This window comes from Oncorhynchus masou, chromosome 32 (genome assembly GCF_036934945.1).
Source record: "Oncorhynchus masou masou isolate Uvic2021 chromosome 32, UVic_Omas_1.1, whole genome shotgun sequence".
Classification (NCBI taxonomy): domain Eukaryota; kingdom Metazoa; phylum Chordata; class Actinopteri; order Salmoniformes; family Salmonidae; genus Oncorhynchus; species Oncorhynchus masou.
In genome coordinates, this window is record NC_088243.1 from 17,388,562 (window position 1) to 17,407,186 (window position 18,625).

Genomic DNA, 18,625 nt, shown 5'->3' on the forward strand with positions numbered 1-18,625 from the left:
AACAGCTAGTGCTCCATTTAGCGAGTCTGGTAGGCTCGCGTCTGGGTTCCCCTTTTAGTCCGTAACGGTTGTATTCGGCACGTGACAAATAAAATGTGATTTTATCCTAACTTGTTTTACTTCCCGAAACATAATTGTTGACGTTAGGTTGCTAGCTAGTAGGCACCTCTAAAAGGTTGAAAGAACAGCACAGCAAACCAAGTAAGAAGTTTCTAGACCTGTGCTATTTTAAACAATCGTTGGGAAATGAATACAACTTTTAGTCAGAATCGAGAAATATAACATAGCTTCTACTGTTAGCTAATATGAAAACACAGCAGCTGTTGCTTACAACAGTAACTTCCGGTCAAGGACATGATCTCGTTCGTGAAATATCTCAATCTGCTGTGCATGATAGGGACTCCACGGGTCAGAACTTTAACAAAAACAAATAAGCATTAAACAACAAAATAATAAACAACCACGGGTGAGAAAGTTAATCCAGCGATCAGCGTACTGGGACAATACCTCGTGTCACACCGGAGTTTTTATGCAGTAACACTATATCCACAATTAGGAATGTTATTTTCGACAAATTATTTTTCGATTTTGAATGTCATACATATCCACACGAACGTATAAAATATGTAACATTATTCTAGAAATGTTTTTAAAACAATGTCTAATGATTATGGATTTTTTTTGTAACGTTACATTTCAAGCCTCATCCACTGCAGTCCCCTTTTTTACAACATGTACTTCGGGAACCTGGGTGGGTGAATGACTTCGTTGCTGTGTTGAAGAAAGGGTGATTGTTCATGCATTTTGTGCACACAATTTGATATCTAAATGTATGTCGTGTTTTCAAAGGCTTAACTGGATCTGCTGGGCTATATAGTTAGCCTGTGAACCTTACCAAATCAGCTTGCTTGCTAACACTACAAAAATCCTTCAACTATGCAGCTGCTATGAATGCATGGGCAAGTGTCATATATAGCTAGCTATTTTGGTAATTGAATACTCCCTATGCTAAGATAGTTATAGTGAACGTACATCATATATTACATGGATAGGGCTGTCATTAAATCAGTTACATCATGTGTGTAACTTCAATCCAACAGAAAACTTAAATTTGACCACCATGGCTGCCCAGGTAACAGAGGCAGACCAGATTAAACAGGTATACCGTGAGGATACTTCTCATACACAATTCAATCTGGTTTAATCTGAGTGTTAAATGAACATTCATAAATATTGTTTCTGTTCACAGTTCAAAGAATTTCTTGGCCCCTACAATAAACTCAGAACTGCTTCATGGACTGTGTGAGGGATTTTACCACGAGAGAAGTAAAGCCAGAGGTAGATTGACTTTCCTGATGTTTTCTAGAGTTCCTTCTCAAAACCCATTGAATGAGAAAGTCAAAGTTCACTTCCCTCTGACCTTCTCCAAAGGGCTTTGAGAATGAGGCAAAGTTCATCTCCATTACATTTCCTTTTCCCATACTCATGTCTGAGAAGTAAGTTGTTGTGGCCATCCTTCCAAATCCTGTCTCGTCATTGGAGGCTAGGAAGTGGATAATCTCATCCACCAGAAGCTTCTCTTTCTGTAGCAATCGAGCCTGGGGATGAGGTTAGGTATTGGGTAAAATAGGACACAATGTGGTACCATTCCTCCACAACAAAATGTTATCACTGAATGTTCCTGTATGTTAAAAGTAACATTCTACCAGTTAGCTTCTTTAGTTGGAGTAGAAGCCTTTGCAGTGGACACCAATATTTGAAGAGGTGTAATATGTGATGTCATAGAACTGTCTTGGTTTCCCCCTCAGTCCACCTGCCTACAGAAGTACCTGAATGACCCAGCGCATCCAGGAGTACCACATCCAACAGAACGAAGCCCCGGCACAGAAAGCAGGTTTAATGGGACCACGGTAGAGAACTACCGCCCTTTAAACATGGACATAACGCTAGTAGTCCCCCATCCAGTCTGATCACAACATGATCTACACACCACCATGAAGCTGTTATTTGTGAATCAGCAGATGGCTAACCGACATCATCTACTTCAGGCTGACTGCTTGGACACTTCTAACCAGAGGGCTGTTATGAGCCCTCACAAGGAAAAGCCTGATCATAATGTACAAGATCATGCTGAGTTTTGATCCAGGCAGAATGTGAATGGTTTATAGTGTAAGGTATTCTTTGATGTGAATTAAGAATAACATACTAGCAATAACTTAGGAAAAGGGAACAATTAACACTCCCATAAAAATCCATATTTGTTACTAAATGTCTTGTAACATTGACCAGCTGTCCCCTCTTGTGCAACAGTCATTAAATAAAATGACCTGGGTATACTGGTAATTTTCCCATTGTATAATGTCCTATTTTGTTTGACTGCTAAACTGTACAGAACAAAACTATAAACGCAACATGAAAAGTGTTGGTCCCACGAGCTGAAATGATCCATACGCACAAAGTGGCAGTCCTCAGAGCGCTTGATGGTTTTTGTGACTGCACTTGAAGAAACTTTCCTCATTGACGGACATTGTCTTAAAGTAATGGACTGTCATTTCTCTTTCTGTTCTTCCATATACCACCCCTACCTTGTCACAACACAACTGATCAGCTCAAACACAAGGAAAGACATTCCACAAATTAACTCAACCTGTTAATTGAAATGCATTCCAGTTGACCACATGAAGCTGGTTGAGTGTGCAAAGCTGTCAAGGCAAAGGGTGGCTACTTTGAATCTCAAACTATATTTTGATTTCATAGTTTTGTCTAAACGTAATTCTACAATGTAGAAAAAAAAGAAAAAACCTAGAATGACTAGGTGTTAATTTCGGGGGGAAATAACAATAAGCGTTAGGACAGAGGTGGACGCAGAATGTCCCTCGGAGTGTCCGTCCACATGTCAGCCTCTAAAATGATCAGTAATTCACAAGGGAAATATTAAAAAACTTTATTAGAAATGAAGAGCTCTGCTTATTTTACATTAAGATACAAAGACTTTGCTCAGGTAATCTTAATACCTTCTTTCCTTCATCCAGGAATCTGTAGATAAACTTAGCTTTTAAGGAAGTACTGTGTGTTTTTCACAAGTCTATAAGGCATAAAAAATGTCAATGTTCTGAATGCTTCCATGACTCTTCTGTAGGGTTAGTTTCAGACTAATGCTGAAACCCACTGGGTCAGTATATAGTCAGTCTGTGTGCGTGAATGTTTCTACCAACTTGACATAAAAAAAAGTTAATATACCAGTACAAAGATGAGGTATAAAAAAATAATGTCATTCTTTACAGTTTGTCAAATGTATTTTTCAAATTCATGGTTTTGGAAGATCTATATACAAAAACAATCATAAGAAACCTCTGGGCTTCACATACATATTCCTTAAGCAACTTTTATTTATTGGTCAGAACTCATGTCGAAATAAGAATAGTTGTTTTAAATTATAACAAATACAAGTACCAAGAAACAAAGTGAAGGCCACCAAATTATGGTGTTCCCCAAAAACCATCTAGGGAAAAAAAAATGTTGAGAAAGTTGAGGGCCCTGTTGAAAATAGGGGAAACATGTACTGCACAGTAGCTACCCAATTGAAACATCACAGTCAAAGTCTGCTTTTAGATGAGCACACAACATTCTTTCAATATCAGAATTTCCCATTGTCCAAACTGTGGAAGGTTCGTGTCTCTATATTGTAAAAAATACTAAAATGTGTCCACTGACTGAATAAATATATTTAACAATGCAAGAAACCTTTTTTACACAAAATTTCAGGGCTAGAAATCTTTCATTAAATAACTTCACTGTTGTGATATATACTTTTTGAAATTTTCCATACTAAAATAAAAACTCTGCAATTACATATAAAAAGACAATACATTCGCAAAGGAAATTAGTCCACTGAAAACGTTCTCCTGTGTTCCACTGTAATAAACCTTTTTATAATAATTTTTTAATTCCTTTTCTTAAAAAGAGACCCAAAAATAGTTTTCATAATTAATCTGTGATGACACACTGCAATAAATGGAAGACAACAGCTGCAGTTTTCAGTAAACTACATTCCCTTTCGCAATTGAATTTGTCCCACTTTTCCAAAATAGGGCAATCTGCTGTAACACGTGTACTTTGGCAGTTCTGATGGAGCAAGCGAACATAATTGACCTTTTTGCAAACAATGTCCAAGGTGGTTAAGTGACCATTATTAACATGGTGGTTAAGTGACCATTATTAACATGGGTAGGGACCCTTTACATTGTAGATTACATACATTGTGTATGTCTGGTTCTGCTTATAGACATCATTGATTCATTACTGAATCTAGATTGCTCCCGTTTGAGGAACCAGAGGAGGTTATATCTGTTTCTGACAGAGTAAGAAGAAGAAAAGTGCCATGGACTGTTCAGGGATGGAGAGTGAAGGGGTTTGGCTAGGAGTATCTGGGGTTTGTGGTTTCCTTTACATTCAACTCACGTAGAATCCATTTCCTGACAACACTACAGTAGGTGGACCACAATATCTACAAGGCAGGGAAGTGCAAGAAGCGGGAGTGGCCAAGTGGTGGATGGGATGCGGTAGGAGGGATGGGGGGGGATGGGGGGGTGAAAGGAGACAGAGGGGGCAGTCGAGTGCTTTTGGCCGCTGGCTCTGGTGTGTCAGTACGTGGGTATGTCTGAAATGGCACCTCTATGCCCTATATAGTGGACTACTTTTGACCAGGGCCTCTGGTCATTTAACACTGGCTTCTGGTCAAAAGATTTGCACTTTAAAGGGAATAGGGTGCCATTTCGGACACAACCGTGTCTCCAGGGAGGCAGCGGGATGGTGGGAAAGGGTAGTCGTCATGGGAACCGTGGGGGAGAAGGCGTGTCATCACCTGCACTCAACAGCCACAGTGTTCTGAGTCGGTGAGGCGGAGGAGGGGCTCATCCCAGTGTCTGACGAACCAGACGATGTTGAAGCTGTGGTGTGGGACACTGGGAGCGAGAGGGAGAGAGCAGGTTAGACAGCGGTATCCATCTTTCATACTCTGCACAATATTGTGGTGAGCAAAGAGACTATGGAAACAAAGCATACCATTACAATGGAGGGGGAAGAGAGCAGGTTAGACCGCTGTAAGCACACTAATACTTTGAAGTGCGTGTCAAAATTTGATTAAGGAATCATTCAAAAACAAAAGCATTTCAATACAAAGCTATTCAAGCAGTTTGCTCTGGAACATGACTGAGGACAAGAGTAACATTGAGTCTGAGTTGGGATGGAACAGGAGAAGCCATCCTACCTTCTCTTTCTTTCTTCTTTAACCTCTTCCGCCTCCTGTCTATGGAGGCCACTTCAGACTTGAGTGACATGTAATACTTCCTTATATCCTGTAGTTTGTCTTGTAAGAAGGAAATCCTCTCAGCACTTGTCATGCTGTCCAGTTCATCTGCTCAGAGAGACAAAGGTTCTTATTGGAATCGTCTGAGACCATCTGAACAAATACAGTTGAAGTCGGAAGGTTTACATACACCTTAGCCAAATACATTTAAACTCAGTTTTACACAATTCCTGACATTTAATCCTAGTAAAAATTGAAAAGGTGAAAGTGTCTTTCCACTTTGTTTTATGAATGTGAAATGTCAGAATAATAGGAGAGAGAATTATTTATTTCAGCTTTTATTTCTTTCATCACATTCCCAGTGGGTCAGAAGTTTAAATACACTCAATTAGTATTTGGTAGCATTGCCTTTAAATTGTTTAACTTGGGTCAACAGTTTTGGGTAGCCTTCCACAAGCTTCCCACAATAAGTTGGGTGAATTTTGGACCATTCCTCCTGACAGAGCTGGTGTAACTGAGTCAGGTTTGTAGGCCTCCTTGTTCGCACACACTTTTTCAGTTCTGCCCACAAATCCACACATTTTCTACAGGATTGAAGTCAGGGCTTTGTGATGGCCACTCCAATACCTTGACTTTGTCCTTAAGCCATTTTGCCACAACTTTGGAAGTATGCTTGGGGTCATTGTCCATTTGGAAGACCCATTTGCAACCAAGCTTTAACTTCCTGACTGATATCTTGAGATGTTGCTTCAATATAGCCACAATTTTCCTGCCTGATGTTGCCATCTATTTTGAGAAGTGCACCAGTCCCTCCTGCAGCAAAGCACCCCCACAACATGATACTGCCACCCCCGTGCTTGCAAGCCTCCCCCTTTTCATCAAAACATAACCATGGTTATTATGGCCAAACAGTTCTATTTTTGTTTCATCAGACCAGAGGACATTGCTCCAGAAAGTACGATCTTTGTCTCCATGTGCAGTTACAAACCGTAGTGGCTTTTTATGGCGGCTTTGGAGCAGTGGCTTCGTCCTTGCTGAGCAGCCTTTCAGGTTATGATATAGGACTCGTTATACTGTGGATAGAGTTACTTTTGTACCGGTTTCCTCCAGCAACTTCACAAGGTCCTTTGCTGTTGTTCTGGGATTGATTTGCACTTTTCGCACTAAAGTACATTCACCTCTAGGAGACAGAACGCGTCTCCTTCCTGAGCGGTATGACAGCTGCGTGGTCCCATGGTGTTTATACTTGCATTCTATTGTTTGTACCGATGAACGTGGTACCTTCAGGCATTCGGAAATTGCTCCCAAGGATGAACCAGACTTGTGGAGGTCTACTATTTTTTTTCTGAGGTCTTTTTTCCATGTCAAGCAAAGGGGTAGCGAGTTTGAAGGTAGGCCTTGAAATACATCCACAGGTACACCTCCAATTGACTCAAATTAGGTCAATTGGCTTTAGAAGCTTCTGATAGGCTATGACATCATTTTCTGGAATTTTCCAAGCTGTTTAAAGGCACAGTCAACTTGTGACCCACTGGAATTGTGATAGTGAATTATCAGTGAAATAATCTGCCTGTAAACAATTGTTGGAAAAATTACTTGCGTCATGCACAAAGTAGATGTCCTTACCAACTGCCAGAACTATAGTTGTTAAGAAACGAGTTAATTACTACAACCGAAGTGTATGTAAACTTCAGACTTCAACTGTACATACTTTGACCATTCAGCTATAAAGCTATGCGTGCTCTCGAAGCCATTTAATTTACCACAGTAAATATAATATTACGTTTAAGAATATTCACAGAATGTAAGCTAAAATCCAAACCCCAGGGACGGTTTCCCGGACACAGATTAAGCCTAGTTAAAAAACAATGGAGAATCTATATTGAAGGGGATTTTTTTTCCCAGGACTAAGCTTCGTCTGTCTGGGAAACCGGATGCTATTGCTAATCTTCAACACCTGAGCTCAGTGTGATAAACAGGGATGTAATCATTAACACAAACAATTTCTATTGGATAAATTCAGGTAGGTCCCTCCGTGTTTGGTTGTATAGTGAGTACACCCCTGATTAGTGATAAGTGGTAAGTTCTACTTACTGAGCTGGAAGGTCCACTTGTATGTGCGAGGGGAGGGGAAGGAGGACTGCTTGTGTTTGTGCTTGTCCTTCTCTAACTCCTTACTGTTAGGAGAGACCAACTTCAGGCTTCCTTTAGACATTGAGTGTTTCACTGGAGTCATCTTACAGGAGGGGTCCATAACAGCCAGGTCCTCACTGTCACTGCTGTACTCTGGACACACATTTTAAATAATTTAATTGAACCCATAAATCACCTTACAGTCAAGAATGATTCAACCATTAACGTTTATTTTAGGTGAGTCGAAGTAGGGCAGAATGGATGCCAAACGACGGCCTGTCATTAATGGAATCAAACTAGGGATATATATTGGTGAAAATGTCAGATTCTGACGATATTAGCCAAAAATGTCAACATCGGCTCGATGTCTAGTTAAACACCGATGTGCAACACCGATGTCAAAGCTGACGTGCATACCTACACTATGTAGGTACATAAAGTAATGACACCACGTAATATTTTGTGCAACTCAGCATTCCTAACCTAACCCACAACGTCTGCTGTGTAGATCGAGCAGTCAACAAGTCGAACAGTCATTTGAGAGAGTAAGAACATTTCAGCGAGACAATGCAAAGGTGAAATCAATTAACGCCATGATAATGGGATTCATTGCCCTTGACAATCAACCGTTCTCTGTCGTGGCTGATGTTCGCTTTCACGAATTTTCGAGCACCGGTACACACTAGTGTTACCAAGTGCGCTATTTTTCAGATATTGCCCTACTGGAGTTACACAGTAATAGCGTCACTGCTATTAGCTTCACGACTGACGTTTGGACCAGCGATATCAGCCCCATAAGCATGCAGAGTCTGACAGCACAGTGGGTCGTCGAGGATTTCGTACTGAGGAAAGTCGTATTTCATGCTCATGAATGTGCTGGTTGTCATACCACTGCTGCCATTTCAATGGCGTTTGATACTTGGAAACATTAACACATTCCTAGCTCCATTCGAACAACTGACTGGAGAAATAAGCTCATCAACTTCGTCTGCAGCAGATGTGATACCCTCTGTCATGGCATTGAAACACCTGCTCAACAAAACTGGCAACACAGGCTGTGAACAAGCGATTCGGTGGCACTCTTTACAGTGTCGCCACCATGCTCGATGCTATGTAAAAGGACTGCTATTTCGATGCAGATAAGAAACAGGGTTTACATGAAATGTTACAGTTACAGCTGGACAAGATGGTAACGGACACAGGGACAGTGTGGTGTGTGTGTGTAACCTTTATTTAACTAGACAAGTCAGTTAAGAACAAATTCTTATTTACAATGATGGCCAAACTTGGACAACGCTGGGCCAGTTGTGTGCCGCCCTATGGGACTCCCAATCACGACCGGATGTGATACAGGACGCCGGAGATGCAGTGCCTTAGACCACTGCGTCCATGTGTGTGTGTGTTAACTATATAACTATACTAGAATGCTTAAATTATAAATATTGGTTATTGGTATCATTTTCTTTGGCAAGGAAAATATTGGATATCAGTATTGGCCAAAAATGTAATATCGGTGCATTACTATATCAAACCATGCGACTTACCTGCTCCATTCTTTTCCATTTTGGACGTAGTGCTTGGCCGTTTCTGGTTGCGCTTCTGCTTCTTTGCAGAACAACTCATATTGCAGTCCATCAACCTTTTCTGACCTAATCATAAAAAGAGAGAACATTGAGTATTTTCATTTCAGAGGACAGAGATGTTTCCCCATGAGTGTACAACTAAAACCTTATTTGCAATGAGCAAAATATGTATAAAAACGAACATGTGAGGGAACTGTTCGCAAGACACATTTTTACATTTACACTACCATTCAAAAGTTTCTAAGAGTCACTTAGAAATGTCCTTGTTTTTGAAAGGGAAGCACATTTTTGTCCATTAAAATAAATTGATCAGAAATACAGTGTAAACATTGTTAATGTTGTTAATGACTATTGTAGCTGGAAAAGGCATATAGGCCTTTCTAATCGACCTGGCCGGGGTATCCTGGAAGGATATTGATCTCATCCCGTCAGTAGAGGATGCCTGGATATATTTTTTTAAATGCCTTCCTAACCATCTTAAATAAACATGCCCCATTCAAGAAATTTAGAACCAGGAACAGATATAGCCCTTGGTTCTCCCCAGACCTGACTGCCCTTAACCAACACAAAAACATCCTATGGCGTTCTGCATTAGCATCGAACAGCCCCCGTGATATGCAGCTGTTCAGGGAAGCTAGAAACCATTATACACAGGCAGTTAGAAAAGCCAAGGCTAGCTTTTTCAAGCAGAAGTTTGCTTCCTGCAACACTAACTCAAAAAAGTTCTGGGACACTGTAAAGTCCATGGAGAATAAGAACACCTCCTCCCAGCTGCCCACTGCACTGAAGATAGGAAACACTGTCACCACTGATAAATCCACCATAATTGAGAATTTCAAAAAGCATTTTTCTACAGCTGGCCATGCTTTCCACCTGGCTACTCCTACCCCGGTCAACAGCACTGCACCCCCCACAGCAACTCGCCCAATCCTTCCCCATTTCTCCTTCTCCCAAATCCGTTCAGCTGATGTTCTGAAAGAGCTGCAAAATCTGGACCCCTACAAATCAGCAGGGCTAGACAATCTGGACCCTTTCTTTCTAAAATTATCTGCCGAAATTGTTGCCACCCCTATTACTAGCCTGTTCAACCTCTTTCGTGTCGTCTGAGATTCACAAAGATTGGAAAGCAGCTGTGGTCATCCCCCTCTTCAAAGGGGGGGACACTCTTGACCCAAACTGCTACAGACCTATATCTATCCTACCATGCCTTTCTAAGGTCTTCGAAAGCCAAGTCCACAAAGAGATTACCGACCATTTCGAATCTCACCATACCTTCTCTGCTATGCAATCTGGTTTCAGAGCTGGTCATGGGTGCACCTCAGCCACGCTCAAGGGCCTAAACGATATCTTAACCGCCATCGATAAGAAACATTACTGTGCAGCCGTATTCATTGATCTGGCCAAGGCTTTCGACTCTGTCAATCACCACATCCTCATCGGCAGACTTGACAGCCTTGGTTTCTCAAATGATTGCCTCGCCTGGTTCACCAACTACTTCTCTGATAGAGTTCAGTGTGTCAAATCGGAGGGTCTGCTGTCCGGACCTCTGGCAGTCTCTATGGGGGTGCCACAGGGTTCAATTCTTGGACAGACTCTTCTCTGTATACATCAATGAGGTCGCTCTTGCTGCTGGTGAGTCTCTGATCCACCTCTACGCAGACGACACCATTCTGTATACTTCTGGCCCTTCTTTGGACACTGTTAACAACCCTCCAGGCAAGCTTCAATGCCATACAACTCTCCTTCCGTGGCCTCCAATTGCTCTTAAATACAAGTAAAACTAAATGCATGCTCTTCAACCGATCACTACCTGCCCGCCTGTCCAACATCACTACTCTGGACGGCTCTGACTTAGAATACGTGGACAACTACAAATACTTAGGTGTCTGGTTAGACTGTAAACTCTCCTTCCAGACCCATATCAAACATCTCCAATCCAAAGTTAAATCTAGAATTGGCTTCTTATTTCGCAACAAAGCATCCTTAACTCATGCTGCCAAACATACCCTTGTAAAACTGACCATCCTACCAATCCGACTTCGGCGATGTCAAAATAGCCTCCAATACCTTACTCAACAAATTGGATGCAGTCTATCACAGTGCAATCCGTTTTGTCACCAAAGCCCCATATACTACCCACCATTGCGACCTGTACGCTCTCGTTGGATGGCCCTCGCTTCATACTCGTCGCCAAACCTCCATGTCATCTACATGACCCTGCTAGGTAAAGTCCCCCCTTATCTCAGCTCGCTGGTCACCATAGCATCTTCCACCAGTAGCACACGCTCCAGCAGGTATATCTCTCTCGTCACCCCCAAAACCAATTCTTTCTTTTGCCGCCTCTCCTTCCAGTTCTCTGCTGCCAATGACTGGAACGAACTACAAAAATCTCTGAAACTGGAAACACTTATCTCCTTAACTAGCTTTAAGCACCAACTGTCAGAGCAGCTCACAGATTACTGCACCTGTACATAGCCCACCTATAATTTAGCCCAAACAACTACCTCTTTCCCTACTGTATTTAATTTATTTATTTATTTTGCTCCTTTGCACCCCATTCTTTTTATTTCTACTTTGCACATTTCTTCCATTGCAAATCTACCATTCCAGTGTTTTACTTGCTATATTGTATTTACTTTGCCACCATGGCCTTTTTTTTGCCTTTACCTCCCTTATCTCACCTCATTTGCTCACATCGTATATAGACTTGTTTATACTGTATTATTGACTGTATGTTTGTTTTACTCCATGTGTAACTCTGTGTCGTTGTGTGTGTCGAACTGCTTTGCTTTATCTTGGCCAGGTCGCAATTGTAAATGAGAACTTGTTCTCAACTTGCCTACCTGGTTAAATAAAGGTGAAATAAATAAAAATAAAGAAATTATGGATTATCTACACAGGTGTAGAGAGGCCCATTATAAGCAACCATCACTCCTGTGTTCCAATGGCATGTTGTGTCAACTAATCCAAGTTTATCAGTTTAAAAAGGCTAATTGAGCATTAAAAAACCCTTTTGCAATTATCTGAAAATTGTTGTCTGATTAAAGAAGCAATAAAACTGGCCTTCTTTAGACTAGTTGAGGATCGGGAGAATCAGCATTTGTGGGTTTGATTACAGGCCCACAATGGCCAGAAACAAAGAACTTTATCTGAAACTGGTCAGTCTATTCTTGTTCTGAGAAATTAAGGCTATTCCATGCGAGAAATTGCCAAGAAACTGGAGATCTGATACAAGGCTGTGTACTACTCCCTTCACAGAATTCCTCAACTGGCAGGTTCATTAAATAGTACAGGCAAAACACCAGTCTCAACGTCAACAGTGAAGAGGCGACTCCAGGATGCTGGCCTTCTAGACAGAGTTGCAAAGAAAAAGCCACTTCTCAGACTGACCAATAATAAAAATTTAAAAAAGATTAAGATGGGCGAAAGAACACAGACACTGGACAGAAGAACTCTGCCTAGAAGGCCAGCATCCCGGAATCGCCTCTTCACTGTTGACGTTGAGACTGGTGTTTTGCGGGTACTACATAATGAAGCTGCCAGTTGAGGACTTGTGAGGCGTCTGTTTCTCAAACTACACACTAATGTACTTGTCCTCTTGCTCAGTTGTGCACCGGGGCCTCCCACTCTTTCTATTCTGGTTAGAGCCAGTTTGCACTGTTCTGTAAATTGAGTAGTACACAGCGTTGTACGAGATCTTCAGTTTCTTGGCAATTCCCCACATGGAATAACCTTCATTTCTCAGAACAAGAATAGACTGATGAGTTTCAGAAGAAAGAGCTTTGTTTCTGGCCATTTTGAGCCTGTAATCGAACCCACAAATGCTGATGCTCCAGATACACAACTCATCTAAAGAAGGCCAGTTTTATTGCTTCTTTAAATCAGAACAGTTTTCAGCTGTGCTAAAGGGTTTTCTAATGATCAATTTACCTTTTAAAATTATAAACCTGGATTAGCTAACAATGTGCCACTGGAACACAGGAGTGATGGTTGCTGATAATAGGCCTATATAGATATTCCATTAAAAATCAGCCGTTTCCAGCTACAATAGTCATTTACAACATTAACGATGTCGACACTGTATTTCTGATCAATTCGATGTTATTTTAAATGGACAAAAAAAATGTGCCTTTCTTTCAAAAACAAGGACATTTCTAAGTGACCCCAAACCTTTGAACGGTAGTGTACATGAGTCATTTAGCAGACGTTCTTATCCAGAGCGACTTACAGTTAAATGGTTAAATACCTTGCTCAAGGGTACAGAGATTTTGCCTAGTTGGCTTAGGAATTCGAACCAGCGACCTTTCGGTTACTGGCCCAACGCAAGGCTAAATGGATATAGCCTATTCTATGCCAGTCCGTGTGTGACCCACCTCTGTCCTTGGTGTCTCTCTCCTGTAGTGACATGCTGGAGTTGCTAGAGCTGGTGTTGGCTTCAAAGCAGTTGGAGTTGGCCGACTCATTATCCCCGAGCCCCTCCTGAGACTCCCCAGCTACGCTGTCAACCTCGATGGTGACGTCGCTCTCACTCTTGGTGCTTATAGACTCATCAGGGCTAGGGGCCGAGGTGGGGGAAAAGACGTGTGGAGGAGCTGCTCCACCGGATGATGGAGGAGGGTTGTTGTGGGTCTGGGGGTGGTGGGAGGAGGCATTGGATGGAGGAGGAGCATGGACCTTCCCTTGGCTCATCATCATTAGGAGGTCTTCTGCTGAGGTCTTGTCCTTCTCATCCAGGTCGTCCAAATCCACCTCGTGGCAGACCAGCGCCTCAGGCCCTATCTGGGGCATCAGCTCCTCCTCTGCCCCATAGTCTGGCTGCTCTGACCTGGGCTGACCCCCTGCAACACCTGCCTCTCCTGGACCTCGACACCGCACCTCCGGAGTGAGGGCAGGCATCTCTGTTTTAACCTCCGGCTCGGTTTTACCCTTCGCTGGCTTCAGACACTCTTCTTTCAGTCCCCCCGACTCCAGTCTCCGCTCTGGAGTCGTGGGCCTCGCGCCCGGCGAGACATGGGGCCTCGCGCCCGGCGAGACATGCGGCCTCGCGCCCGGCGAGACATGGGGCATCGCGCCCGGCGAGACATGGGGCATCGCGCCCGGCGAGACATGGGGCATCGCGCCCGGCGAGACATGGGGCATCGCGCCCGGCGAGTCATGGGGCATCGCGCCCGGCGAGTCATGGGGCATCGCGCCCGGCGAGTCATGGGGCATCGCGCCCGGCGAGTCATGGGGCATCGCGCCCGGCGAGTCATGGGGCCTCGCGCCCGGCGAGTCATGGGGCCTCGCGCCCGGCGAGTCATGGGGCCTCGCGCCCGGCGAGTCATGGGTCCTCGCGCCCGGCGAGTCATGGGTCCTCGCGCCCGGCGATGCCATTCTGGCAGTATCCTCCCTCCAGTCTAAACGCACCTTCTTGTCCGGCGTCCTGTGGTCGGTGGCTTTACGCTTGGCCACGCCTCGCTCCTCCCTGCAGATCTCCTCCTCCGGGGCGGAGTCTGTGTCAGAGTCCATGATGGGGAGGTCAGGCATGCTTGGGAGGTGCTCAGCAGGGAGACAGTGAAGGACCACCATGGGCTCATCCTGCCTCTTTAGGGGGCATGGGCTGGGGAACGACTCCGTCTCAGTGTGGTTGGGAGTGGTGGGTATCTCAGAGCCAGTGTTGTTGGTGTTCCTCTCGGGCTCTCTAACATTGCTTCTACGTGATGCTTTAGGCCTGGGGAATTTCAGGTTAGGGGGGTCTTCCTCCTTGGGTCTGTCGGGTTCAGGGGTCATGGGAGGCGTCTGGGGCTGCTCCTCAGCCTCCTCTTTCTCAGGCTCCCTCTCAGGGAGTTTGTCCTCTTGCTGCTGCTCCTTCTCCTTAGGGCTGCTGGGGGGCTGGAGCTGTGCTGCTGCCTGTGCTGCTGCCTGGGCTGCTGCGGCGGCCACTGCCTCTGCTCTTCCTCTCTCCACCCTCAGGTCCTCCTCCTCTTCCTGTTTACGGGCCGTGGCGGGGTCCGTTCTCTCCGCCCATGCAGGCTTCTTCTCCGGCGAATCCTCTGACTCACTGTCTTCGGACGAATTCCCCGACTCATCTAAAAGAAGTAGAAGGGGCACATAAATGGTTAGCTTCCATCCATCAAAAGTCCTGGCTTGAATCGATAAATTAACCATTACTTCCAACACCAAGGCGCAGTTTCCCCAGACACAGATTAAGTGTAGTCCTGGACTCAAAATCAAGCCCAATGCAGAATATCCACTGAAAGGGCTACTTTAGTTCAGGACTAGGTTTAATCTGTGTCTGGTAAAACCCACCTCATTTGGCCAGAAACACCCTCTAATCTTCCTTAAATGTCAACTGTCATAGTTCTCATAATTAAAGTAGTGACTACACTATACTGCCTTTGCATTTAGAGGTATGTACCTACCATTGGAGTTGGCATCCCTGTCCGAGTCATACATCCCAGAGGTTCTTCTTGTGCGTCGGCGAGGGGTTCCTGTTCACAGACAAATTTTATGAATAAAGTTGCAATGATTGATAATAGGTGCAGATTAAGGTGAGGAGAAAAGAAAGCCATGGTTCAGTATCGGGGTGGAGACATGTTACATGCTGGTTTAGGTACAGGTCTCATACCCTCTCCATTGGGCAGGGGTGATGTGTCAGATTTGCTCTTGCTGCTGGAGCGCCCCTCACGGCTGGGGGTCTTGGAGACGCTGCGGTTGGCACTGGGGGGAGTGGTTCTGAGAAGAGGGCGACCTCTCAACCCACCCAGCTTCCCCTGCTTGTCCTTCTCTCCATCCTCTTTGTTCATGACTTTCTTTTTCTGTTTATTTTTTGTTCCGCCCTTGTCGACAGGCCAGATGATCCGATCTGCTTTGACCCACTCATCATACCTATAGAAGGGAAATGAAACCATAAACATTATAGCTAGACTCACTTATACCTATAGAGGGGAAATGAACCCATAAACATTATAGCTAGACTTACTCATACCTATAGAGGGCAAATGAACCCATAAACATTATAGCTAGACTTACTCATACCTATAGAGGGCAAATGAACCCATAAACATTATAGCTAGACTTACTCATACCTATAGAGGGGAAATGAACCCATAAACAGAGCTAGACTTACTCATACCTATAGAGGGCAAATGAACCCATAAACATTAGAGCTAGATTTAAAACCTCTTGGTGTTAGGGGGCAGTATTTTCATTTTTGGGAAAAAATGTTCCGGTTTTAAACAGGATATTTTGTCAGGAAAAGATGCTAGAATATGCATATAATTGACAGCTTTGGATAGAAAACACTAACGTTTCCAAAACTGTACAGATATTGTCTGTGAGTATAACAGAACTGATGTTGCAGGCGAAAGCCTGAGAAAAATCCAATCCGGAAGTGCCCCAGGTTTTGAAAGCGCCGCGTTCCAATGACTCCCTATTCAGCTGTGATTGTACCATCAACAAGCTTACGCTTTCTACGTATTCCAAGGTGTCTACAGCATTGTGACGTAGTTTTACGCATTTCTGTTGGAGAATAGCCATAGGCGGCCAATGCGTAAGTGGTCACATGGTGGCTCCGAGAGAGATTCTTGCGTAAAATACAGAAGTAGCCATTATTCCTATCGGTCCTAGTAAAAAACGAATTGTCCCAACGGATATATTATCGAATAGATATTAGAAAAACACCTTGAGGATGGATTCTAAACAACGTTTGCCATGTTTCTGTCAATATTATGGAGCTCATTTGGAATATTTTTCAGCGTTGTGGTGACTGCAATTTCGGGCGATTTCTCAGCCAAATGTGAAAAACAAACGGAGCTATTTCGCCTACAAAAATAATCTTTTGGGAAAAAAATGAACTTTGGCTGTCTACCTGAGAGTCTCGTGAGTGAAAACATCCGAAATTCAAAGGTAAACGATTTAATTTGATTGCTTTTCTGATTTCCGTGACAAGGTTGCCTGCTGCTAGCAAGGCATAATGCTATGCTAGGCTATGATAAACTTACACAAATGCTTGTCTAGCGTTGGCTGTAAAGCATATTTTGAAAATCTGAGATGACAGGGTGATTAACAAAAGGCTAAGCTGCGTTCCAATATATTTCACTTGTGATTTTCATGAATAGGAAGATTTTCTAGGAAGATTTATGTCCGTTGCGTTATGCTAATTGGTGTCAGATGATGACAACGGTCCCGTTCACGGGATGGGGTGTCACTACAGGTTAAGCGTCACAAAAAAACGCTTAAGCAGCCCGCCCAAGGGTTGCTATGGCAGGAAAATCCTTGCACAACATTGAATGTCAAAGTAAGTTAAAAAACAGATAAATTGAGAAAGGTGGAAAGCTAATACCGAAAATACTGCCATGATCAAGACAACAAATCATAAAAACACAAATCCCCATCATCCTCTTTCAGGTGGGTGAGAACGGAAGTATGTGTCCATGGGTTACCTGACGTTCCAGCCGTAGTAGTGTACCAGGTAGAGGACATCTCCGGCATCATCGTTCTCAGTTTTCTTGATATTGGCCTCGTATATCTTCTGGGTCTTCCCTCGGCCGTACTTTACCTTCACCTTAGTCCCGGTCACAGAGTCTTCTGAGTCCTCATCCTCAGCCCTGTAAAGAGACATAGATCAAAACAGGGCCAAAGAGAAAACCTATGCACAGAAAAGCTTTGCCTGACGACTCATGATCCTGAATCTAGCTCCGCTGCTTTATCGACGATCACGGTCTGTTCCTTGTCTGAAACTGACATCCTAGAATTTGTTTGTGTGACGTCAAAATAAGTGACGAACAAAACAAATTCAACAGGGATTAACCAAACAGAGTATCAACGTTGATGACATCATTTTGTAGGACGGCTCTGGTCCTAGAAACTGATCGGTTTGGCCAATCAAAACGGTCCGAATGTGTTCTCATTCCAGAAGACGTCAGGGAGGGAGGAAAATCCAGGGCCTTGTTAAGTTGACTAACAATCGTGAATGTTGCATATAGAAATGCCATGAGTAGATCCAATGTGATTCCTTATTCTACATGTAAGAGGCATGTTTGATCTAAAATGTTCGGTCCTGCTGAACACTCCCCAGACTCACTGTAGAGAAAGAACATTAGTGGGCCAGGCGTTTGGTCCTGAGCAATGTGGATGGGTAGCCAGGCAACAGAAAAGTTGTCCCAAATACCCTTTTAAATCTTTTAGTAACCCAACCCATGCTTACTTACGGTGCCCATTCACAAAAATAAAGCTAGCTGCTGATCTTTAGCTGCTCACCCTTGCCAAAAATATCCCTAATCATGACTTGAATCAAAAAGGTGATTGTGTAAATTGTGTAAAAAAAAAGCCGTTGTTAGCTAGCCTCCAAAAGCAGGTAAAAAAAGAAGCCGTTGCTTGCTAGCCTCCAAAAGCAGGTTACTATCACCATTAACACTGGTTCAAAGCTTCAGAAAATATTCATACCCCTTGACTGATTCCACAGTGTTACAGCCTGAATCCAACATGTATTAAATGTATTTATCACCCATCGACACACAATACCCCATAAAAGTGAAAACATTGTTTAAATGTTTATTGAAAATAAAATGTCTAATTTACAGAAGTATTCACACCCGAGTCATTACTTAGTAAAAGCACA

At 43.4% G+C, this 18,625-nt stretch overlaps 1 protein-coding gene and 1 pseudogene across 6 annotated transcripts in view; one reads left to right on the forward strand and one right to left on the reverse strand.

The window, feature by feature from the left end:
* The first annotated feature begins 530 nt into the window (after positions 1-530).
* Positions 531-2,349, forward strand: LOC135525644 (mitochondrial import inner membrane translocase subunit Tim9-like; annotated as a pseudogene).
* A 578-nt stretch (positions 2,350-2,927) lies between these two features.
* Positions 2,928-18,625, reverse strand: part of LOC135525643 (AT-rich interactive domain-containing protein 4A-like) — a 49,932-nt gene continuing 34,234 nt past the window's right edge. For all 6 annotated transcript variants that reach the window (XM_064953389.1, XM_064953388.1, XM_064953390.1 and 3 more), the window contains 8 exons: positions 17,448-17,612; positions 15,632-15,891; positions 15,426-15,494; positions 13,398-15,092; positions 8,986-9,090; positions 7,403-7,594; positions 5,270-5,416; positions 2,928-4,964 (listed from right to left, as the gene is read on the reverse strand). In XM_064953389.1, the coding sequence (XP_064809461.1) occupies positions 4,861-4,964; positions 5,270-5,416; positions 7,403-7,594; positions 8,986-9,090; positions 13,398-15,092; positions 15,426-15,494; positions 15,632-15,891; positions 17,448-17,612 (2,737 nt within the window). In that variant the 3' untranslated portion in view covers positions 2,928-4,860. The remainder of the gene's footprint in view (positions 4,965-5,269; positions 5,417-7,402; positions 7,595-8,985; positions 9,091-13,397; positions 15,093-15,425; positions 15,495-15,631; positions 15,892-17,447; positions 17,613-18,625) is intronic.